We start from the raw sequence: 26,336 nt of genomic DNA, 5'->3' as shown, positions 1-26,336 counted from the left end.
TTCAAGATTGTGACGTTTCCTCTTTTAAAAAAGATGTTCTCCATGATGAAGCCTACAAGAACTACATCAGCAACAACTGAACATGCAGGGCAAAGAGGGGAACATTGGTGAGTTAGATTCTGGGGTTCTTGCAGTTTTGGTTAATAACACATTTTATCAAGCACACCTGGACATACTATATTTAATCTCTGTTAACCCAGAAGTAATATTTTGCGTAATTTGGTCAGCTGTGTGATTAATTTGTGTTTATACCCGTTAGAATGAAGTCTCCACCCTTGCAAAAGGAAACCAGAGACACAAAAACCCAGACACGTCACAGGGGATATGAAACTGAAGCATCCGTTTAGAACGTTTTCTCAACACCTAATAATGTTCTCAGCGATTAATTAAACATCTGTGCACAGTCGAAATTGGTTTGTGCACACGCGCACTTCACAGAGGAGCCGTTCCCTAACATCAATATGCAAATGACTGATTCTACAATAGGATCAGTAGGATCTCCCTAGCTCATGCTTGTCTTCGCCCCATCTCCTTACTGGTTCTGCCCACTATGCTAAATAGCTCCAGTGTAAACGACACAGATGAACTAACTATGTGGTTAGTTATAAATATATTTCAAGAAACGCTCAGCCATGCCCCGGTGGCATGCTAATGGATTTATTATTTAGGCCACAAGATGGGGACATGGTTCATCTACGCATACTAAGTAGGCTGTCAATGAGGGACAGATTTACGTGTTTTTTAGAATAATGCCATCCCAGCTTGTAGTATGGATACATATTTACCTAACTAATATACGCTATGTAACCTGTAAAATAAATGTACATCTAGCACTATAGTGTGTGGGTTGTTCCTGCTTCAGCCATTATTCTACAACACATCAGTAATTAATTTGTACAGAAATCCCCATGCGCACAACAAATTCATTACTCATACCTTCTCAAAATGTGTCAATATTTTGACCATCAGATTTCAGACTTCACTGTTCTCCTTGCAAAATCAGTTCCTTATCCTCAAAGAACTTTCTTGACATTCAGAAATGTGTATTGTGGGAACATGTTGCGGGAACATGTTGGACCCACACACACACCAATGTAATACTGATATATTTCTGCACTTTTTCTCATTCAAAATTGTATATGGGTATTTCTATGAAATATTGATAGAAATGAATAAAGTGTATGTGTTGCTATTTTGGAACATATCAGGATAAGTAAGGTAAGACCCAGATTCAGACCGTGTCAAAGTAACAATGTTTATTACAGCAACAGAGGCAAAGGTACAGGAAGGCAGGCAGGCACAGGGTCGGTCAGGCAGGTCGGAAATTAGATGGGGCAAAGGTACAGGACGGCAGGCAGGCTCAGGTAGAGTGGTCAGGCAGCAGGTTCAGGGTCAGGACAGGCAACCAGGAGTTGAGTTGACGGGACAAAGGCTGGTAAGCTTGACAAACAAGACGAACTGGCAACAGGCAAACAGAGAACACAGGTATAAATACACAGGGGAAGATGGGCGACACCTGGATGAGACAATCACAAAGACGGGTGAAACAGATCAGGGTGTGACAGAACAAGCTAATGTCTTACATAAAGGCCTTTTCAAGGTAATTGAGATACCCATTTTAAGAGAAACATGGTATTTTGAGCCTCCACATTTTAAGTATGTAATTTTTATCTCTTTGAAGTTATATTTAATTTGTATCACAGTAATGTATGAAATAATTAAATACAAAATGTATTTAATACATTTTGTTTTACAATATTTACCCAAATATATACAAGACATACGACATAAATAATGAAAGTTATATTAAAATATATTTATTTATTCAAATAAATATACTTTTGAAATAAACATTTTAAGCAAAGAAAATAAAAAACTAAATAGAGAAATCCACCAGATTTTCAATGGGTGATTGCCGCAGCTCTTGTTGTCAAGGCTGGCCTGCCAGACAAATATTGCCTGGCCGAAGCCACCACTGAAGGGACTTTTGGGGCGTAACTTCTCATTATGGCGCGGGAGTAGAACTACAGTAGAACCACATCTGTGGCAGCTTTGCCGCTACTGTTGATGCTTCTGATTTAGTATAAAACTATTGAATCCATGATCGTTTCAAAATATAATCTGAATTCAGAGGGATGCCGTGCAGTCCCTTTTTATAGTCCCATGGGGATGACGTCACAAGTGATTTGCTTTGTTGGTTGTTGCATCATGTGAATGTGATGACGTATGTCACTGACGCGGAAAGCTGTAAATAGCGCGGGTTCAGCCGCTCAATCTGTATAGTTTGAAATATCATCTATCATCATAACGCCCAGACGCAGACGCTACTCTCGTGCTCGCCCAGTAGTCCCTAGGAGGCGCAGACACAGGACTGACTGTGAGGCATAGGAAGTGTGGGAGCAAAAGGAGGCTGTGTGGGAGCAGAAGGAGGATTTAGGATGTGTGAATTTAGGCTGTGTGGGGGCAGAATGAAGCGTTGGGCTGTGTGGTAGCAGAGGAGGCGTTAGGCAGTGTGGGAGAGATCGGCAGCCCCCAAAAAAAACCCAAATAACAATAAAAAACAACAATAATAAAATAATACTAATTTTAAGAATTCAGTCCGGCTTTCAACTTACTCCTAAAGTTGTAACAGAATGCACAAGGTGCAATTTCGAAATTGGGTAGTGCATCATCAGCTTTCCCCTTGTCATGTCAGTCATTGCATACCTTACAAAGCTATTTATAACTTGTCAGAAATGTCCAGATCAGCTAACGTTTTTTAGCTAGGGGACAGTAGAGTACAGTAAAGAAATGTATAGGGTACTGTATTCTTTCCAACTTTACTCTAATGTACTCTATCTACTTTTATCCGGAGTCACTTACAGACCAGACCGTGCATTCAACTAAGGTAGATAGATACACAGCAACATATAATAGTCATAGCAACACAATAAAATTCTGTAAACCTTACTGAGAATGTTATTCTAGTTGGAATGGTCTATTGGTTTATTCTATAGGTTTGAACATAATTGCTGCCAGTTCTAACATAAGTGGATGTGACAGAAGGGAGCAAAAATAAATATTCTGTTGCAATCATCAGTTGGCTCCTCTTTTCTTATATTAATGGGCTTGAAAAAATATATTTTGTAATATCATGCTTACTTAATTGAAAATATACAGTATGTGCAGTTGAAATTTAATCGTAGAATCAATGACAAAAAAAATGACGTATTTTCAAAGTCATTTTTTACTTTCAACATCCGGAAAATAGTTTTTTTTTTAAATGTATTTTCATCTTTCATTCAGCACCTAAATTGCACCTGATGGCAACGCCTGGAAAATATGTCTAAAATATATGTGTTACTTCATGTTGCTTACTGGGATATGACTAACGATACCATTGATGATAAGGGTTAATGGCCAGTTCATATCTCTTGATCCTCTTATTTATCGTCACATTTCATTCAAAATGTCCCAATGAAGCATGCCATCAACAGGATGACACCATCCGGCCAGCCTCAACCCACAGTATTCGAGTGTGCATGGCTGGGGAAGATGTATAGTGGGTATAAGTAATGAGAAAATACATAGGGAATGGGCTATAGCCATCCCACCAAGACACACAGCATTCTTCATCAAATGACAATTGAGGCTAGTTTGCAAGGGGTGGATGAAATCCTGACTGTGATATCAGAGCCAATAGACTGTGGAGGAGGGCGGAGCACACCATTCTACGTCTGACAGCTACGAAATAGAAAATGTATAGCGCACAGCCACAGGCACTCATGCTGCAAATAGGCAACCAGCGTTATAGCCTAACCTAAATGCAAAGAAATCAGCTTGGATATCCACATGTGCGATGAAGAACAAAAGTGGTTGCAACGAGGGGGGGTCAAAAACAACAAGATAAGGACTTGAGCAAGAATATTTTGTAAAAATAAATATTGCAAGTAATTCAGGTGTTTCTATCAAACCATTGGAAAAGGTTTTGGAACCATGTACGGTGCCTTTTCTTTCCCAATGACTGCGGAGCGCAGTCGGAATAAGGAGCGTATGGAGGCCAGTCTGACCGGACTTTGTGAGCTGGAGATCCGCAAGCAGAGGCAGGAGTGCCTGGTCCTCGGTGCTCTGGCCCTGGGGGAGCCCATGCCCGAAAATTACACAAGGAACGAGCTATCGGGTTTCAGCAGTTGGGGGCAAGAGAACTTGACATTGAGACGTCATCTGGTAAGACGTTAAAAGAGGTGGAGGTAGTTTGGACATTGTTGCCTTTTTATGTGACACATATATAGGCTAATTCACCTCGTAGGAACATTGTTGTAGTGCACAGAATGGCTACTCGACCAGGGTGGTCGGTCGCCACCGCGATTAACCCCCAGTTTACCCCTAGGCTCTATAGAGGGATAGGCTACGTAGCCTATATAAAATACGATTTATTTTCCCCCGTTAGTGGACAATGCATTGGTGGTGTGCGCCTATTGTCCAGCGACGAAACTTATCTGCAAGAAAAGTTACTTAACTTGATTAATAGTATCCCCATCTGAAAGGATCTAATCGTTTCCATGCTTCGGCTGCAAATATATGCCTTGGGGAAACGGAATGGGGGGTGGAGCACCCGTCTTTTGGAGTCCACTGTTTAATGACCCATTGTTCCCTGCATGTTCCCTGCATGGTCCTACATTTATGTTGTATTTTACTTAGCAAGTGTTTATACATATTCATTCGTTGACTTTTATTTTTTAAATTAGTTCACAACGGGAGCTGATAGGACATGTGAATAGTTACATTTGTATTAAATACATTTTCATCTGATATTAATAGTATAGTATCATATATGATATGATTTAGATATAAGTTATGAGGCACGTTTCTTTAGACTGTGGAGATTTTCGTTGTCCTTGTGGGAACTAACGTTAGTTTATAGGCAGGGATGTACTATGCTGCCAGAGGTGGGCGTGATGCGTGTCCCACCACTCAAATCACCTCGCGTACGGAGAATTCGACCATCCAACCGATGTCATCCCAAATAAGAATAAAAAGAGCGTTAACTATCCGTGATGGCAACTATTACGCATGCTTAACATTAGCCTATCATAGAGAAAATGGGCTTTTGTATAAAAATATATATATCTTCAAACAATACATGTTTTTCTTTTGAATGAATGGGATGTAACAGTTATTTCCTTACGCCCAATTGTCAGCCCTCTTATCTTTAAAAAAAGAAAGATATACAGGCTAGTAGCCTATAGACTATACTACACCATCGACTCGCACACGGCCCACTGTTCTCAATAGAACGCTCCTATGAAAGAGGGTGAAAGAAATTAAAGCAGCCGCCTCCCTCTCCTCCCAGCTTCCCCCCGCGTTCCTCTCCTCCGCCGCGGCCCAAACAATAGGCGCAGATGGAGAGGAATACTAATGCACACGAGGGCCTCGGTGTGCCGACAGGCGAATCATGCACCTCGGCCGCAGCTTTGAATGCACAACTGGAACACATGACCCAATAAGATGCCAACGCAGAGCAAACTGGCTCCGCTTCGACAGTGATGGTGAATACTATTTTTTACACTGTGCGACGAGTGACTGCCCCTAGATGCAATATGTTGTGCACGTTTCATTCCGGTCGGTCCATTTGAGGGATCTGTAAATTTGGATCGATAGATACTGACAGATATTAACTTAATTGTCTTTCCAAGCATGCAAATCATTTTGCAGAAAATTCCTTGGAGATTATTGGTTGGAGAATTGTGTAACAAGAATGTCTAATTGAACACCCTCTATTGAGCCCTTCAAACATCACTTCTCCATGTGTTTCCCACTGGACCCAATCTCATATTGCATGTAGAGAGTCTATGTTGTGTGGTGTTTTTAAGGCAGGTTCACACAGAAGCTACTGACCCATGTTGCCCTCTCCTGGGAGTGTTTGGGACAGTTACCTTGGCCTTTGCTTTTGCCCCAGGGCCTCCTGTCCTGTCTATAGGCCCAGAGGCCCAGTGTGTAGTTGCTGATAGCCATGCCATGCCAGACAGCAGCTGGTAAAGCACAAGACATTGACCCCACTCTGAGCCACCATGCTGTGTGTGTTTGGAGAGTGCAAGCATTAGCAAGCCCGTGTGTGCGTGTGTGTCGATAGACTTGTGTGTGTGCGAGCGCATACATCTGCGTCTCTATTGATCTATGTGCTTGGCCTCAGTGTGTGGTGATTTGGGCATGTCTAAGACACTGTGTGCCCATGTCTTCCATAGAGTGCCACATCATTAGTGTGAGTGCCACATCATTACTGTGAGTGCCACATTATTAGTGTGAGTTCCCTTCTCAGCGGTGAATGACAGATGTCTGGGTGGGTGAGAGCTGCCTGGGCCCGGGGCTTTGAGTGGCTGATGTCTGGGTGGGTGAGAGCTGCCTGGGTCCGGGACTTTGGGTGACTGATGTCTGGGTGGGTGAGAGCTGCCTGGGCTCTGGGATTTGAGTGACTTTGGGTAGGTGAACTGATGATGATGATATGGGTAGGTGAGAACTGCCTGGGTCCGGGGCTTTGGGTGACTGATATCTGGGTGGGTGAGAACTGCCTGGGTCCCGGGGCTTTGAGTGACTGATGATATGGGTAGGTGAGAACTGCCTGGGTCCGGGGCTTTGAGTGACTGATGATATGGGTAGGTGAGAGCTGCCTGGGCCGAGGATTTGAGTGACTGATGATATGGGTAGGTGAGAGCTGCCTGGGCTCGGGGATTTGAGTGACTGATGATATGGGTAGGTGAGAGCTGCCTGGGACCGGGGATTTGAGTGACTGATGATATGGGTAGGTGAGAGCTGCCTGGGTCCGGGGATTTGAGTGACTGATGATATGGGTAGGTGAGAGCTGCCTGGGTCCGGGGATTTGAGTGACTGATGATATGGGTAGGTGAGAGCTGCCTGGGACCGGGGATTTGAGTGACTGATGATATGGGTAGGTGAGAGCTGCCTGGGTCCGGGGATTTGAGTGACTGATGATATGGGTAGGTGAGAGCTGCCTGGGTCCGGGGATTTGAGTGACTGATGATATGGGTAGGTGAGAGCTGCCTGGGCTCGGGCCTTGTCCCGTAATGTCTTCTTTAACCTAGCTTCCCCCTGAGCTGGAGGCTCTGAGCAGCTGTGTCACCTGAGCACTGACTGACTGAAGTCAAGCTGGATAGAGTCCATTCAGAGCCTGTTGTCCTTGCTGGGGAGGCAGACCACAGAGGCTGGCGTGTGCAGCCTGCATGCCCCATTCACGCCTATTATGTAAACATGGTGTGTGTGTGCGTGCATGTCTGTGTAATGCCACGAAGCTGCCTGACTGCTCCCCTTCCATCCCTCTCTCCACCGGAGAGAGCACAGGATGCAGTCAAATAGTAATGACACCAGGCTGTGTGCGTTATGAGATCAAGAGGCGTCAATTAATAATGCAGCAGAATCAAAAGTATCGTCATGAAAGGGAGCTGCCAGAGACCCCTACAGAGCTACACACTCTGGAAGTCAGCTATGTTTGTGTATGTATCCTGTGTGTGTGTCCTCAAAGCTTTGTTTGTGTTCTGTGTCATTATGTTTTAATTAGCCTGCCTAATTGTTACAGTGTCTGCTAGTTCTAGATCCATGTGAGCTTGCCGGAGGACCTAGGCCTAATGATCAATTGGGTGAAAGTGTGTCATGGATATATTGATTTCCAATACCCTCTCTTCCTCCTTCTTTCCTTGTATTATTTATTTTGCTCGCACTCACGTAGCTATAAATCCTGGAGATCTCTTCCACTCACCTATTAGTAACCACCATAATACAATGGTTTCATGTTTGATATTAGTTTAGTGACAGAAAGCATATCTCCAATAGGTTTCATTGCATAATGGATGCTTGGGTAGACACAGCCTGGCTTGGGTATTTTGTCTCTTCGCAAACACAGAGCTTCTATCACACTGATCTACTCTTGTCTGCCTGAGAAAAATGACCCAGAATCCCAGAAATTATTCCAGCGCTGCTGTGACCAAAACAGCAGCCAACCTCATGACCAGATATGGTGCTGCTTGTTGTTTTTTGACTCAGCATCCGAATAGGAAAGTTGGGATCTACAGTATATGGAGTGTTTTTATACTGTCTAGCTCATTATGTTAGCTTGCATTGGTATGATGCTGGTTTGGCTCAGGTAAAGGTTGGCTCCTTATTATGACAAAATGACAGACTGAATTTTTCATTAATCTGTCTTTGCACACTCTACATACTCTCATTTAATTCAAGGAAGAATTTTCCCTCCCTGCCACACTGATGGAGTCAGCTTGCTGCTGAAACCTTGGTCACTTTTAATAAATCCTTTGCATTCCAGCAGTGTACAGCTACATCCTTTTTGAAATTAGCCCCATGCGCGCACACACACACACACACGCGCACACACACACACACACACACACACACACACACACACACACACACACACACACACACACACACACACACACACACACACACACACACACACACACACACACACACACACACACACACACACACACAGCAATTCCTGTCAGTTGTCTAACAGCCTCTCCATCCCCAAGACTCTGTAATGTAGAGGAGGTCACAGCATTTTGCTGATATCTGTTAAAATGACATAATGTAGCAACAGTCATTTAAGGCAAATTGAAGTGTGTGTGTGTGCTGGGGACATCATGCGTAGCTAGTGTGTGTTGGCTGTGAGTGCTCCTCAGATGACCTGAAATTGCCTGGCTGACTTGAACAAGCATGTCCAATTGCACTTTTTCTTCCTCCCTGGTGTATGATTTGTGTGTGTCCTGCTGCATGTGCATCCACAAAAATAACAGCTCAACTAGAGGTCGACCGATTATGATTTTTCAATACCGATACTGGTTATTGGAGGACCAAAAAAAGCTGATGCCGATTTAAAAAAAAAAAGTTTTTATTTGTAATAATGACAATTACAACAATACTGAATGTACACTTATTTAACCTAATATAAATATAATACATCAATAAAATCAATTTAGCCTCAAATAAATAATGAAACATGTTCAATTTGGTTTAAATAATGCAAAAACAAAGTGTTGGAGAAGAAAGTAATATGTGCCATGTAAAAATGTGTGCCATGTAAAATATGTGCCATGTAAAAAAGCTAACGTTTAAGTTCCTTGCTCAGAACATCAGAACATATGAAAGCTGGTGGTTCCTTTTAACATGAGACTTCAATATTCCAAGGTAAGAGTAGGTTGTAGTTAATATAGTATTTATAGAACTATTTCTCTCTATACCATTTGTATTTCATATACCTTTGACTATTGGATGTTCTTATAGGCACTTTACTATTGCCAGTGTAACAGTATAGCTTCCGTCCCTCTCCTCGCCCCAGGAACACATCGACAACAGCCACCCTCGAAGCAGCGTTACCCATGCAGAGCAAGGGGAACCACCACTCCAAGTATCAGAGCGAGTGACGTTTGAAACGCTATTAGTGTGCACCCCGCTAACTAGCTAGCCATTTCACATCGGTTACACCAGCCTAATCTCGGGAGTTGATAGGCTTGAAGTCATAAACAGCTCAATGCTTGAAGCATTGTGAAGAGCTGCTGGCAAAACGCACTAAAGTGCTGTTTGAATGAATGCTTACGAGCCTGCTGGTGCCTACCATCGCTCAGTCAGACTGCTCTATCAAATATCAAATCATTGACTTAATTATAACATAATAACACAAAGAAATACGAGCCTTAGGTCATTAATATGGTCGAATCCGGAAACTATCATCTCGAAAAGAAGACTTATTCTTTCAGTGAAATACGGAACCGTTACGTATTTTATCTAACGGGTGGCATCCATAAGTGTAAATATTCCTGTTACATTACACAACCTTCAATGTTATGTCATAATTACGTAAAATTTAGGCAAATTAGGTGGCCCAAACTGTTCCAAATACCCTGACTCTGCGTGCGATGAACGCAAGAGAAGTGACACAATTTCACCTGGTTAATATTGCCTGCTAACCTGGATTTCTTTTAGCTAAATATGCAGGTTTAAAAATATATACTTCTGTGTATTGATTTTAAGAAAGGCATTGATGTTTATGATTAGATACACATTGGAACAACGACAGTCCTTTTTCGCGAATACGCACCGCATCGATAATATACAGGACACGCTAGATAAACTAGTAATATCATCAACCATGTGTAGTTAACTGGTGATTATGATTGATTGATTGTTTTTTATAAGATAAGTTTAATTCTAGCTAGCAACTTACTTTGGCTTACTGCATTCGCGTAACAGGCAGGATCCTCGTGAGGCAGGTGGTTAGAGCGTTGGATTTGTTAACTGTAAGGTTGCAAGATTGAATCCCCGAGCTGACAAGGTAAAAATCTGTTGTTCTGACCCTGAACAAGGCAGTTAACCCAGTCATTGAAGTCATTGAAAATAAGATTGTGTTCTTAACTGACATGCCTTGTTAAATAAAGATTCAATAATGGTGTAAAAAAAATTATTATAATAATAAATTGGCCCAATCGGTGTCCAAAAATACAGATTTCCGATTGTTATGAAAACTTGAAATCGGCCCTAATTATCAAATCAAATTGATTTATATAGCCCTTTTTACATCAGCTGATATCTCAAAGTGCTGTACAGAAACCCAGCCTAAAACCCCAAACAGCAAGCAATGCAGGTGTAGAAGCACGGTGGCTAGGAAAAACTCCCTAGAAAGGCCAAAACCTAGGAAGAAACCTAGAGAGGAACCAGGCTATGTGGGGTGGCCAGTCCTCTTCTGGCTGTGTCGGGTGGAGATTATGACAGAACATGGCCAAGATGTTCAAATGTCCATAAATGACCAGCATGGTCAAATAATAATAATCACAGTAGTTGTCGAGGGTGCAGCAAGTCAGCACCTCAGGAGTAAATGTCAGTTGGCTTTTCATGGCCGATCATTAAGAGTATCTCTACCGCTATTTTGATTTGTTTAACACTTTTTTGATTAGTACATTATTCCATATGTGTTATTTCATAGTGTTGATGTCTTCACTATTATTCTACAATGTAGAAAATAGTAAAAAATAAAGAAAAACCTTGAATGAGTAGGTGTGTCCAAACTTTTGACTAGTACTGTATGTCTTGAGTTTGTGTGATCATGCTTGTGTATTGGTCTGTCTCAGAGTGCGCTCCAGAGCTCCCCCTGGGGGCTGATGCTGGCACTGGAACAGCAGGTGGGCGAGCTGAGAGTGGACACAGATGATGTCACCTATGAGGGGACCCAAGGGGACAGTCGGCCCAACTCAGGTACTCCTCATGCTACCACCTTTCAATTCTCTGACCTCTGAACTTTCACCTCTGATCCACATCAGAGGGGCATTGTCTAGTTATATTTTTCTTAATGTAGACACTTTAATTAAACTTATTTTTTGCATGTTTGACCCATGTTCTGTATATTTTCTGTGTACTTTTTTACATGAATTGTGGCCCTATATTTCACTGAAGTACATATATAATGACTAACATTTCATTAGTTTTGACAAAGGTTGTTTTCATGCCCTTCTTGCTACTGTTGGTTGTTCTGTGGTTTGTCAAAGGGACATAAAATTGGAAATGAGTTTTGTCAGCATATGGTTTGAGAAAGCCTGATAGCGGTCTAATGAGTGACATCATCTGTGTTTCCCAGGGCTCTATGAGTTGAGTGAGAGCCAGTCTCCAAAGGGGCATTCCTGTCGCTCTGACTTCCTAGAGCCCCACCCTGGCTGGGGCTTCAGCAGCACAGAGAGGCCGAAGTCTCTGGGTGAGTTCAGTTCCACTCTCCACTTTCAACAGCTCTCTTTCAACCACAATAGGGTTCATGGTGTCATAGCAACAATACCATGGACTGTCTTTACTTTATTGCATCATTATTTTAGTTGCATTAAGTGCTCGTATCAGTAGTAAAACAAATCCGTCAATTGATCAATTGACTTCTCTCTGTGCTCTCTGTCTACAGGCTATGCCCTCCAGCTGACAGGTGAGAGTCTGATGGAGCCAGCCCCTCATGCTACTGTTCCCCTCTCCTTCGCCGCCTCCTATCCATACCTTGAGGGAATCACTGAGGAGGGTACGGCCGAGGAGCCCTGGCAGTGGGACCTACACTGTGCCCAGGGTTGGGAGGATGAGAACCAGGCCACCCAGGAGGATTTCCAGCAGGCCATGAGGGTTAAAGGCTACATCCTGGGTCTCATCCATCGCTACGCGCTCTCACCCCGGCCCTGCATGCCTCGTACCAGCCTGGGGCTTGACCCCTCCACCCCCTACTCCTCCAGCATAAACAGGCAGAGCAGCCTGCGAAGGAAACCTACTCTTCACACCTCCGAGCACTGCATCTCTGACCCACAGGACCTCTACCCTGACCCTGAGTGCCAGGCCTGGTGGTGTGACTCGCTAGACAGGGAGGAATGGGGGGGAGAGGCCCCATCCATGGAGAAGGACTGTTATCGGTCTTTACCCTACCCCCACTTCAGACCCCACTCCCTGGCCGGGGGCCATCCACCCTCCCTGGACCCCACTTGTGGAGCTCTGGACCCTTGTTTTAGTAGTGCGTCTGATTCCCCCAAGCACTACCCGCTGCCCCACTCCCCGGCTTCATATAACCACTTGGTCAGTGCCCAGTACATCCCTGGGCAGGCCTGCCACACCCCTGTACGCTCCCCCTCACACTTTCCTCCAGAACGCTCCCCCTCACACTATCTTCTAGAACCCTCCAAGCCCAGCCAAACCTTTGTGTCCCCAGACCAGAGCAGCTCAAAGCCCAGGGCCATGGGGAAGAAAAGCTATGAGGAGAGACAGAGCTCCAAGAAGCCTGGCCACAAGACCTGCCGCTCCCAGTCTGAGAACAGTCTGATGGGGAAGAGGGCTCTCCCTAAGCGCAGGTACAGCACAGCCGAGCACCCCCAGCACCAGAGGGGCCAGGTCCCATATGCAGGCCCCCAGCATAAGAACAATGCTGGGGGACGACGCTGGTGCTCCACCCTGGAGCTCAGCCAGGAGGAAGGGGAGACCCAGGGTGAGCAGGCCCACAGACGCCCACCTCGTAGGGCCCGCCACACCCAGGCCTGCTCTCATCCCAACCACCACTCCCAGGTCCATGCCCAGCCTTGCCTCTCAGAATACCCAGAGAGAGCACCTCTGTGTCGGGGAGAGGAGGGCTATGTGCGGGCCGCCCCTGGGGAGTCAGAGTCCAGCATGAGTGAGGTGTACTCCCCTGCCTCCAGCTCTCTCTCCAGTGATTCTGATGAGGGGGGGCTGGTATGGCCCCAGCAGCTGCCCCCTCGCCTGGCCCCCTCCGCTTCCTCCTCCCCTAAGGCCTCCCCAGAGGCCTCCTCGCAGCCGAAGGCCTTTGTCAAAATCAAAGCCTCTCACGCCCTGAAGAAGAAGATTCTGCGATTCCGCGCCGGCTCTCTCAAAGTCATGACCACAGTCTGAGACATATGTCACTGCTTCTACTGCCCATATCCTGCACAGTTTAATCCTACATAACCTACAGTTTACACCCTCCGTCTACCTCTGCTGGTTCATGCAGCACTGTCATTAAAAAAAACAGCTACTTTACCTTTGGGAAAAACTGATGTCTGTAACTGGCCTAAGATCAGCATCATGATATCATCTAGCTAAACCACATTTCACCATCATCAGAATGTGCATTAACCATCAACTCGTCTAATGAAGTCATCCTCTGATGGTTACACTGCCATGTCACATTTGGACACCTGAACGTGAACTGCTACCTCTCTTCTCTAAGCTGTACCACCTTGCAGCCTTGACCTGAAGCCAATGTCTGTAGCACTGGCCATGTAGGGGGCGACTGCAGTGAGGGGTCAACACACACACACACACACACACACACACACACACACACACACACACACACACACACACACACACACACACACACACACACACACACACACACACACTCTTCTGTAAATTCCTACCTGTGGCCTTGTTTGTATGAATGTAGTTTGTAAATAAAAGTTTTGTGGTCTCTTAAGCCATGTGTTTCATTTTACACTTTCTAGTATTCAACCTGGAATGGCGGACTCATGTTTGCCTACTGGATATTTCTCACACATAAATAGTTCTTTTCAAATCAGATATTTTTCAGAGCTGATCTGATTGGTCAAAAGACCAATTAGTGACAAAAAGATCAGAATTGAGCTGCCTGTGTAGTCATAGCCTCTCTGGCAGCCTAAATTGCTTTCCGTGTGCAACATTGTATAACAGAAAGTGTTCATCAATGTCGCCCCCTGGGGTGTATCAGTAAACCTGCCTTAAACTTACAGCAATAATTGCTTAATCTTTCTCCAAACATCTGCTTCCGCATATTTTCACAGACCAAGTTATGAAAAAGTTGTTCATTCTGAAATGTAATGACATTATTCCATCACTTTGTGCATGATTGAGAGTATGGTAGAAAATACTAACCCTAACCTGGGCCTTACCCTTTTAACTTAAAAATAACTATGTCCCAAGGTTGAACCCCCTCATCTTTAGGCAAGCACAGAGCACAGAGATTGTGAATGATAAACAATTTAGTCACACTTTATTTGGATAGATTGTGCCTGTAGATGCTCTACAGATTATCATGCTATCAACAAACTATCTATTGATAAGCAAATGCCTGCTAAGCTTACGGTTAGGGTTAGGTTTAGAATAAGGGTTAGGTTAAGGTTAGGCCAAGGGTTAACTTTAAGTCAAGGATGAGGTTAGTAGATAGTTAGTCTAAAGCATCTACATATGAACTATGCAAATAAAGTGTTTGAAATGATTGATAAGTGACACCTGTGAAATAAAAAATTGAAGGAATGCAGGGGTGGTTTATTGAGAAAGGGACACGGTTGATTACCACAGATGATATGTGAAAGAGAATATCTGCTTTAGGAATAATGTCAGGAGCCACTTGTGGATTTAACAGCTCTAACACAGTTCCACCTCCGACACCACAAAAACAACAACCTCTATGTGATGTCAGCTAAAGCGGATCTGATCGAAAACAGCCTTTAAATACAGATAAAGCCAAATCTAATTGCCAAGTGTGATTGCTGCTGGAAACATATTACAGAGATAGTTCTGTTGCACAACACTGGATTCAAATCACATATCTTTTGTTTTTATATCTATATCACATATTTATTTTCAAATTTGAGAACATGGAGACATTGACATCAATACAACATCCCCAGTCCTTTATCGCAACCACCAAGGCATTTTACAAAAAAACTATATAATAATACAAAACATTAAATAACACAAAAGAGAAAAAAAATACAATGGGTGTCACAATAACAGTGGAATCCTATCTGCACACCGTAGCCTCTGACATATGACATAACTGCCTATACTGAAAAAATTACAGCCATTCTCCACTAGCAGCTCAAACACCATCTGGCCCACGACAGCGTCCCCCAGTCCTGGCCCCGGGGACCCGAGGGGGCACACATCCCCGCCCCCACATTCAACTCGCTCGACTCCAGTCACAAGTTTGGTAATGAGTTGGTAAATTGAATCAAGTGTTCCATCACTTGGGCAAGTACAAAGACGTGCACCCTCTGGGCCCCCAGGACCAGGAGAATCCAGTCTATACAGTGGCTGGAGACAACAACAAGGCAACAGAGAACAGAATAGTAAATATAACAAAGATAAAACAGGTATGACAGTAACAGTGGATTCCTATTAACAAATCGCAGCCACTTACACAGGACCTGACTGCCTATACTGAAATGTGAGAGCTAAACTATATGAAAAATAGGCTCTCTACATGTTCACTGAAAGGGGACCAAGTCAGGACAAACTTCTCTCAGGACCCCTGCACAAAATGTATCTAACCATTTCAAGTGGCAGAGATGACATCACATCCATAACGCACTACGTAAGAGAAGGAAGTCTTGCCGACCTCCAATTAAAAGAGGGTAAGACAGCAAGCTAGAAGTGAAGCAAATGCTACTGCATTCATCTGGTGTGTGGTAACAGTACAATCCAAAGGTGGTATACCAAAAATAGCAGTGAACGGATTGGGGTCAACAGATGTTAGATAGATATGAAAATACATCAAATATGGGGTCTCAATACCCCCTAAGAGATTGGCATGACCAAAACATATGCCCCACAGTTGCTGAACTCTGATAGGATCTCAAAAACTTTAGGTCGGCATTTGGATATATTTTTAACAGTCTGTAATTTGAGTAATGGAGACGGTGTAAGACTTTGAACTGAATGAGACCGTGCCTTAGCAAAATGATGAGATGTGAAATCGCTCTATACTACGTTGCCATAATGTCATCGGGTAGCTCGCCACCCATGTCTTGTTCCCATGCAGACTTGGTATTTGCCCAGGAAGGCAGGTTAATGTTCTGTATCATGTTGTATAACCTGGATATTGTGCTCTTCAGATAGGGGTTAAGGTCTAAGCACCTCTCAACTAGACACTTTAAAAAGGCAGGAGCGGAAATGAAGGGGAATATTTTTTTAGGTAAGTCGCGATTTTAGAAATACCTAAAAAAGTGTGTATTGGGAATATTATGGTCAACACTCAAATGAGACACGTGTTATTAACAAAGAGGTCACTGAAAAACACCAGGCCATTCCTATGCCAGAACTAGAATGCTGTGTATCTGTGACAGGGTTGGGTAGCTTACTTTCTAAATGTAATCCGTTACAGTTACTAGTTATCTATCCAAAATTGTAATCAGTAACGTGACTTTTGGATTACCCAAACTCAGTAATATAATCTGATTACATGCAGTTACTTTTAGATTACTTCCCCCTTAAGAGGACAAAAATGTACACTACCATTCAAAAGTTAGGGGTCACTTAGGAATTCCCTTGTTTTTGAAAGAAAAGCACATTTTCTTTCCATTAAAATAACATAAATTGATCAGAAATACAGTGTAGACATTGTTAATGTTGTAAATGACTATTGTAGCTGGAAACGGCTGATTGTTAATGGAATATCTACATAGGCCCATTATCAGCAACTATTACTCCCGTGTTCCAATGGCACGTTGTATTAGTCTTTTAAAATGATAGACTTGGATTAGCTAATTGATCATTAGAAAACCCTTTTGCAATTATGCTAGCACAGCTGAAAACTGTTGTCCTGATTAAAGAAGCAATACAACTGGCCTTCTTTAGACTAGAAGAGATGAGTCTTCAGTAAAGACTTAAAGGTTGAGACCGAGTCTGCATCTCTCACATGGGTATCTTCACTGACATTTTCAACCTGTCCTTGGCATAGTCTGCAATACCTACATGTTTCAAGCAGACCATCATAATCCATATGCTTAAGAACACCAAGGTAACCTGCTTAAATAACCCACTCCAATTTGCATACCGCCCCAACAGATCCACAGATGACACAATCTCTATTGCACTCCACACTGCCCTTTCCCACCTGGACAAAAGGAACACCTATATGAGAATGCTATTCATTGACTACAGCTCAGCATTCAACACCATTGTGCCCTCAAAGCTCATCAATAAGCTAAGGACCCTGGGACTTAACACCTGCCTCTGCAACAGGATCCTGGACTTTCTGACGAGCTGCACCCAGGTGGTAAGGGTAGTTAACAACACATCTGCCACTCTTATCCTCAACACAGGGGCCCCCCAGGGGTGCATGCTTAGTCCCCTCCTGTACTCCCTGTTCACCCATGACTGCGTGGCCAAGCACGACTCCAACACCATCATTACGTTTTTGCCGACGACACAACGGTGGTAGGCCTGATCATCTACAACGATGAGACAGCCTATAGGGAGGTCAGAGACCTGGCAGTGTGGTGCCAGGACAACAACCTCTCCCTCAACATAATCAAGTCAAAGGAAATGATCATGGACTACAGGAAAAGGAGGGCCAAGTACGCCCCCATTCTCATCAACGGGGCTGTAGTAGAGCAGGTTGAGAGCTTCCTTGTTGTCACCAACAAACTATAATGGTCCAAACACACCAAGACAGTCGTGAAGAGAGCATGACAATGCCTATTCCCCCTCAGGAGACTGAAAAGACTTGGCACCGCCTGGTATGGCAACTGCTCTGCCTACAGAGGGTAGTGTGGAAGGCCCAGTACATCACTGGGGCCAAGCTTCCTGCCATTCAGGACCTCTATACATGCAGTGTCAGAGGAAGGCCATAAATATTGCCAAAGACTCCAGCCACCCTAGTCATTACCACATATGATATCTGAAAGAGAGTTTAACACAGTAGTGGTGGAGAGGAAGAAGACTTGGATGTGGGGATAATAAGACACCAAAAAAGCATTTTAAAGAGCAACTTGATTTCATACAAACGTTTATTTCAACACAAATACATTTATTTACAAGATCAGTGTTATTTATTTAATTTCTTATATTTCAACAATTCATGTTGTGGTGTGCTCATTAAGAGTTGTTATTATCTAAGGGCTGAAACATGACATATTTGTCAAAATGACATATCTATGACAATTAACTAAAATCAAAACTAAGATCTTGTTGGGTGGTCCTTTGCATGGGGTGATTTCCTTCAACAATCAGTCTTCCAGATAGATGACACAGACACAGGAACCTTGGTATAAAACTCTTTAGTAATACAATGCAATTGCAGACAGAGATTCACATACAGAGTACCTCAGTAGTCCATAGTAAAGATTTGTATGGCAAAACAGGAGACAACAGTCTTTATACAACCTACCGTCAATCATATCTTAATTAAGGCGAGGGGGCACTATTTTCACGTCCGAATGAAAAGTGTGCACAAAGTAAACTGCCTGCTACTCAGGCTCAGAAGCTAGGGTATGCATATAATGGTGCATTTGGATAGACAACACTCTAACGTTTCTAAAACTGTTAAAATTATGTATGTGAGTATAACAGAACTTATTTGGCAGGTGAAACCCTGAGGACAAACCATCCAGGAATTTATTTTTGAGGTCACTCTCTTTTCAATGAGTTTTCGATGGGGAACTAGATTTATGAGGGACCTGGTTGCAGTTCTTATGGCTTCCACTAGATGTCAACAGTCTTTAGAAATTGGTTGATGTTTTTCCTTTGAGAAATGAAGAAGTAGCCATTTCCTTTCTGGGAGTCGAGCCAAGTGCACTGTTGTGTTTGGTGTGCACGACCTGAAAGCTTAATCCACTTCCATTTTATCCGCTATTGAACACGGTTTATTCCGTCTTAAATTTTATAGATTATATACGTTTAAAAATACCCAAAGTTTTATTAGGAAAGTTGTTTGAAATGTTTGGATCAAGTTTACAGGTAACTTATTAGATACTTTGTAGTCATGTTGCGCTAGTTGGAACCGGTATATTTTCTGAATCAAGAGTACCAAATAAATGGTCATTTTGGGGATATAACGACAGAGTTTATCGAACAAAAGGACCATTTGTGATGTTTAATGGACATATTGGAGTGCCAAAAGAAGAAGATCTTCAAAGGTAAGGCATGACTTGTATCGTTATTTCTGACTTGTGTCGCGCCTGGCGTGTTGAAATATGATTTTCATGTGTTGGTATGCTGGGCGCTGTCCTTAGCATGGTTTGCTTTCGCCATAAAGGCTTTTTGAAATCTGACACTGTGGCTGGATTAACAAGAAGTTAATCTCTAAACTGATGTATAACACGTGTATGATTTCTGAATTATTATTATGAGTATTTCTGTTTTTGAATTTGGCATGCTGCTATTTCACTGGGTGTTGTCAAATCAATCCCATTAACCTCTCTGGGACATGTGGGACGGTAGCGTCTGGCCAAAAGCCAGAGAAAATGCAGAGCGCCAAATTAAAATAAATTACTATAAAAATCAAACTTGCATGAAATCACACATGCAAGATAGCAAATTAAAGCTACACTTTTTGTGAATTCAGCCAACATGTCAGATTTCAAAAAGGCTTTTCGGCAAAAGCAAACAATGTTATTATCTGAGAATAGCACCATAGTAAAGAAAGAGAGAAGCATATTTCAACCCTGCAGGCGCGACACAAAACGCAGAAATAAAATTATAATTCATTTATAATTCATGCCTTACCTTTGACAAGCTTCTTTTGTTGGCACTCCAAGATGTCCCATAAACATCACAAATGGTCCTTTTGTTCAATTAATTCCGTCGATATATATCCAAAATGTCCATTTATTTGGCACGTTTGATCCAGAAAAACATCGGTTCCAACTTACACAATGTGACTACAAAATATCTCAAAAGTTACCTATAAACTTTGCCAAAATATTTCAAACTACTTTTGTAATACAACTTTAGGTATTTTTTTACATAAATAATAGATAAAATTGAAGACGGGATGATCTGTGTTCAATACAGGAGGAAAACAAACTGTAGCTAGCTTTCTGGTCACGCGCCTCTAACAGTACACTTCAAGTGACCCTCGTTCAAGATTGCCGTACTTCTTCATTACACAAAGGAAAAACCTCAACCAATTTCTAAAGACTGGTGACATCCAGTGGACGCGATAGGAACTGCAAGAAGGTCCCTTAGAAATCTGGATTCCCAATGAAATCCCATTGAAAAGAGAGTGACCTAAAAAAAAATCTGAATGGTTTGTCCTCAGGGTTACGCCTGCTAAATAAGTTCTGCTATACTCACAAACATGATTCAAACAGTTTTAGAATCTTCAGAGTGTTTTCTATCCATATCTACGAATAATATGCATATCTTATCTTCTGGGGATGAGTAGCAGGCAGTTGAATTTGGGCATGCATTTCATCCGGGACGTGAAAATACTGCCCCTTGTCACCAAGAAGTTAATGGGATTGGTGCGTGAAGGGATCACTTAAGCAGTTAACATTGTTGCATTTGATTAAATACAAAGCATCTAAGATGAGAAAAACATGTCTACACTGTGGTTTTCCACTCTACTATCTCGGCCTTGAGCCTATGTGACTATCAGCAGGTGCAGACAATTCTCAGCCTGAGAACTAAAGCAGTACATCTCCATTTACCCAGTACTTTTCCATCATTACGCATTGCAAGCATACAAAGGTTATCACATATATGCAGTAATCATGGCACTGGTGTGACAGCTCTAACGCAGTTCCACCTCTCACACCACCAAAACAACCTTATTGGGGATGTCAGCTAAAGCGGATCTGATTGAATAGAGCCCTTAAATACAGATAAAGCCAAATGTAATTGCACAAGTGTGATTGCTGGCAGAAATATATTACAGAGAGGGCAGAAGTTCCTGTTCTGTTAAACAACACTGGATTCCAATCACATCTCTCAGCACTTTTTAATGTCACAAAACACTCTGACTCAGCAGGTTCTCATGGTTTACACACACACACACACACACACACACACACACACACACACACACACACACACACACACACACACACACACACACACACACACACACACACACACACACACAGAGAACATTACATTATATTCATCTCCTGGGTTCTTTCTGATGTGCTCTTGGATATGCTCTTTCTGGGTAGCGGCTCCTCGGTGGCGAAGTTTAACATACTGCGCAGGGAACGATTAATACTCTGCTTAAAGCCTCGTCCCAGACACACATAGATCAGAGGGTTGATGCAGCTGTTACAGTAGGCAAGACAGAGGGCCAGGGTGTGGGCCAGCTGTATGTTGGCGCTGTGCGATGAGTGCCGGGGGGTCAATAGGATCAGGAAATCCAATATGTGCAGTGGAACCCAGCACAGGAAGAAGCTCAGCAACACAGCAAAAATGACCCTCAAGGTGCGTCTGGAGCGCACCTCACTCACCCTCCCAGACCCCACCCCAGACCCCCGCCCGGCCCTGCTATACACAACCCAATGACACGCCACGATGGTGATGAATGGCATCACAAAACCCAACAGGAAGCGTACTGTAGTGATAGTCCAGGCGCTAACTATAGTGTGAGATCCCAGGCACTCTGATTTACTGGTGCTTAGCTGGACCTCCTTCACGTAGACAAACTGGGGGATGCTGCCCAGCAGGGCCAGGAGCCACAACCCGACACATACCCAGGCGGCCTTGCGTGGCCTCCTCCAGTTCTGGCACCACACGGGCAAGCTGACCAGCAGCCAGCGGTCCAGGCTGATAAGTACTAGCAGCAGCACGCTACAATACATGACCAGGTAGATGAGTCCCTTGAGCAGCTTGCAGGCCACGGGGCCAAAGGGCCAGTGCTGGTCCATGGCCAAGGGCATCATGAGGAGGGGCAGGGACAGGCAGCACAGCAGGTCAGCCAGGGCCAGGTTGAGGAACCACAGAGAGGTGACTGAGCGCGGCATGCGGAAGCCTGTCACCCACACCACCAGAGCGTTGCCCGGGACCCCCAGCAGGAAGACCAAGCTATAGAACACCAGGGCGAACAGGTGACGGGGTCCCAGCACAGGACCAAGGTCCTCAGGCTCGACAAATTCCCATTCAGTGAAGTTCAGGAGGCTCAACTCCTCATCAGTGAAAATCGAGCCCAAATCATCCATGCTTGGAGATGACTGTTGAGGGGAAGGGAAAGACAGTAGTATGATAGTTCCTATAATAGCATTGTATCAATACAATAATACAGGTATTCTTGAAAGACGGGACAATCTCAAACTTTTTAAAAATATACATTCTCATAGGACTTATGTTAACTCCGTCAGACACCTTAAAAGGAATTACATTTTTACATTTATTGTCCAACAACCTGATTTTGCATTGTCATTATGGGTTATTGTGTGCAGATTGATGAGAAAAATATATATGTAATCCATTTTAGAATAAGGATGTAACGTAACAAAATGTGGAAAAAGTCAAGGGGTCTGAATACTTTCCGAATGCACTGTATGTTGCAGAACAGTGAATAAATATTTTTTTCTGAATATTGACAAGCCACTGATGGAGGTGATCCTTGAAACAGACATATTTGTACCTCTAAAAATAAAAGTTAAGTACAATTATTTGTAAAGTATAGAAAATTGTTCAATTGAAAATCCCCAGTAAAAACAGGTCTTTCAGCACTCTGACGGAGATAACATTAGACGAGATTATGTTTTACGGAGTTGACAAAAATGCATTATTTTTCATCATTCAAGTGATATACAAAGTAGAAATGTTGTTTTCCCTCAGTTGCTTTATGATTCCAAAACCTAATTAAAATAAACATATTTGAACCAAAATTCATTCCTATCTTAAAACCATTTCATTGATTTTATTGAGTTATAGTTCATATGAGGATTACAGTCTATTGAAATAAATTAATTAGCCCCTAATCTATGGATTTCACATGACTGGGAATTGTCCCCAATTGTGTTAATTATTCCTGCCCATACCTCTGTTCACAAAGTTGACATCAGCAACCCTCTCGCTGACACAACGCCATACACATGGTCTACGGTTGTGAGGCCAGTTGGACGTACTACCAAATTCTCTAAAATAACGTTGGATGTGACTTATGGTAGAGAAATTAACATTAAATTATCTTTCAACAGTTGTCGAGGCCCTAATCCATGGATTACACTTGACTGGGCAGGGGTGCAGCCATGGGTGGACCTGGGAGGGCATAGGCCCACCCACTGGGGAGCCAGGCCCAGCAAATCAGTCAATAACTACAGACAGAAATACTCCTCAAAAAATGTTGTTCAGTGTATAAGGGAGATGGAGTTTGCGTGCGTGTGTGCGTGCGTCCGTCCCCTGAGTGAGTTTGAGACTTAGTGTTTGTCCCCCCCCACTACCATTGGTAGCTACCATTTCTCAGTAAAGTACTATATTTATCCTTAACCACTGATTTCTTGTCTCTTCTCTGCACCTTGGTCCAACCTCACCACGTCACAAACCATGGTGATTTCAATATTGTTTGTTTAATTCTATCAAAAGTAGAGCACTTTACAGGCCACCTCGTTGCACCACATGTAATGAGAACATGAAGGATATTATGGTGGAGCTGACCCGGCTCATTCCTGATTCATTTAGGATTTCAGAGTAATCTGACGGAGGTAACCAACGGCTCTGTTCAATCTGTCTCGTTGAAGCGTAACAGTTTGCATGCTAGAAATGAAGGTAATTTCTGTTTTAGCCGACATACTGTAGGCAGCGTTTACAGTGAATGCAGTCTCTGCTAAAGTGGGAACATTGCCTTTAAATTTCAATCAAGTTGTAACACTGAACTTCTGCATTGAATGATCCTCACACTCAACGTCAACAAAACAAAGGAGATGATTGTGGACTTCAGGAAACAGCAGAGGGAGCACCCCCCCTATCCACATCGACTGGACAGTAGTGGAGAGGGTAGTAAGTTTTAAGTTCCTCGGCATACACATCACGGACAAACTGAATTGGTCCACCCACACAGACAGCGTCGTGAAGAAGGCGCAGCAGCGCCTCTTCAACCTCAGGAGGCTGAAGAAATTCAGCTTGTCACCAAAAGCACTCACAAACTTCTACAGATGCACAATCGATCGAGAGCCTCCTGTCAGGCTGTATCACTGCCTGGTATGGCAACTGCTCCGCCCACAACCGTAAGGCTCTCTAGAGGGTAGTGAGGTCTGCACAACGCATCACCGGGGGCAAACTACCTGCCCTCCAGGACACCTACACCACCCAATGTCACAGGAAGGCCATAAAGATAATCAAGGACAACAACCACCCGAGCCACTGCCTGTTCACCCCGCTATCATCCAGAAGGCGAGGTCAGTACAGGTACATCAAAGCAGGGACAGAGAGACTGAAAAACAGCTTCTATCTCAAGGCCATCAGACTGTTAAACAGCCACCACTAACATTGAGTGGCTGCTGCCAACACACTGACTAAACTCCAACCACTTTAATAATGGAAATTGATGGAAATTGATGTAAAAATATATCACTAGCCACTTTAAACAATGCTACTTAATATATTGTTTACATACCCTACATTACTAATCTCAAATATATATGTATATAGTGTACTCTATATTATCTACTGCGTCTTTATGTAATACATGTATCACTAGCCACTTTCAACTATGCCACTTTGTTTACATACCCTACATTACTCATCTCATATGTATATACTGTACTCGATACCATCTACTCCATCTTGCCTATGCTGCTCTGTACCATCACATATATCTTTATGTACATATTCTTTATCCCTTTACACTTGTGTGTATAAGGTAGTAGTTTTGGAATTGTTAGGTTAGATTACTCGTTGGTTATTACTGCATTGTCGGAACTAGAAGCACAAGCATTTCACTACACTCGCATTGACATCTGCTAACCATGTGTATGGGACAAATACATTTGATTTGATTTGATTTGAATAGAGCCTCAAATCTGTGGACACATTGGTTCGGAATCAGTTTTGAGAGAAACATTATTTGAAGTCAGAGGGCAAGAAATGACATAAGATCTCTCTTCAGTTCGTTTGAATTAATGCACATTATTAGGAGAGATATGCATGTACTGTATGTATATATTTGCAAAAATATATATGGGAGATTGGAAGTGATGCAGACAATTACATTGATAGAAGCTACAATCTATCTGCAATATCTACAATCTATCTGCAATATCTACTCTTAGCAGAGTTTGGAATTGGGATCCTTTGCTCTGGATAATGGCATTTCTGGGCATAGAGCCCATATGGAAATTAATAATATTGAAAATATTTTGGAATTTCCTGAAGCAAATCTTTCCCCTTTAAAAATGCTGGGGTGGTTCCTTTCTCCACAGCCCTTTAAAAATAAGCTCAAATAATGCAACAAAATCTTCTTCTTTTTTCCAACTATAAAGTTTCACTGCCAGACAAGGATTGTCCTGACTTTCAAGAATCCCTGAATGGAATGGTATAATTGTTAAAGCATTGAAAGCAAGATCTTGGTTGGGTTAAATGCATAAGACACATTTCAGTTGAAGGCTTTCAGTTGTACAACTGACTAGGTATCCCCCTTTTACCATTACATACTATTATGATGACTTGCTAGTTGTTTATTCACACAGTTTTTTAAAAATTCAATCCGTAATTGTCCATATCAAGACCAAGGTAAATAACCATAGGAAATTAACATTTCATTAATGCTGGAATAGCTTAGTTGTGATAACAGGGTTAAACAGGATTTTAAATTGAGGAATAACACAAGCACACTTTATAAAGTGATACAAGACCAGTCAGCATTTTACATGACATTCAAGGCATTCAAGTGCAAAATACCTCTAAAATGAAATAATTTCAATCAGATAATCAATCACGGAACACTGTAAAATTAAGGTTACAATTAAGGTTGTACTTTACCTTAGATTTCAGATTTATGTATCGACGTCCTCTTGTAGATGACTCCGCAAACAACCAGAAAAAATAGGAACTGTTCTTCTTTAGCACAATTTCTGTCCACAGACACCTCACCCAATCATGACCTGACCTCCTTATGATCAGGAATTGTAAAA

General features: G+C 42.8%; 2 protein-coding genes across 2 annotated transcripts; one reads left to right on the top strand and one right to left on the bottom strand.

The window, feature by feature from the left end:
• Positions 1 to 3,732: 3,732 nt before the first annotated feature.
• Positions 3,733 to 13,979, top strand: LOC112267604 (dapper homolog 3-like). Its single transcript, XM_024445804.2, has 4 exons — positions 3,733 to 4,206; positions 11,133 to 11,256; positions 11,636 to 11,749; positions 11,945 to 13,979. The coding sequence occupies exons 1-4, from the start codon at positions 3,976 to 3,978 to the stop codon at positions 13,417 to 13,419; spliced, it is 1,944 nt and encodes a 647-aa protein (XP_024301572.1). The 5' UTR covers positions 3,733 to 3,975; the 3' UTR covers positions 13,420 to 13,979.
• A 6,640-nt stretch (positions 13,980 to 20,619) lies between these two features.
• On the bottom strand, positions 20,620 to 26,336 carry LOC112267435 (C5a anaphylatoxin chemotactic receptor 1). The gene is made up of 2 exons (XM_024445696.2): positions 26,185 to 26,336; positions 20,620 to 22,430 (listed from the first exon to the last, which is right to left on the bottom strand). The coding sequence occupies exon 2, from the start codon at positions 22,416 to 22,418 to the stop codon at positions 21,363 to 21,365; it is 1,056 nt and encodes a 351-aa protein (XP_024301464.2). The 5' UTR covers positions 22,419 to 22,430; positions 26,185 to 26,336; the 3' UTR covers positions 20,620 to 21,362.

The sequence above is a fragment of the Oncorhynchus tshawytscha genome, linkage group LG14, assembly GCF_018296145.1.
Source record: "Oncorhynchus tshawytscha isolate Ot180627B linkage group LG14, Otsh_v2.0, whole genome shotgun sequence".
NCBI lineage: Eukaryota > Metazoa > Chordata > Actinopteri > Salmoniformes > Salmonidae > Oncorhynchus > Oncorhynchus tshawytscha.
This window is presented reverse-complemented; position numbering and strand designations above follow the sequence as displayed.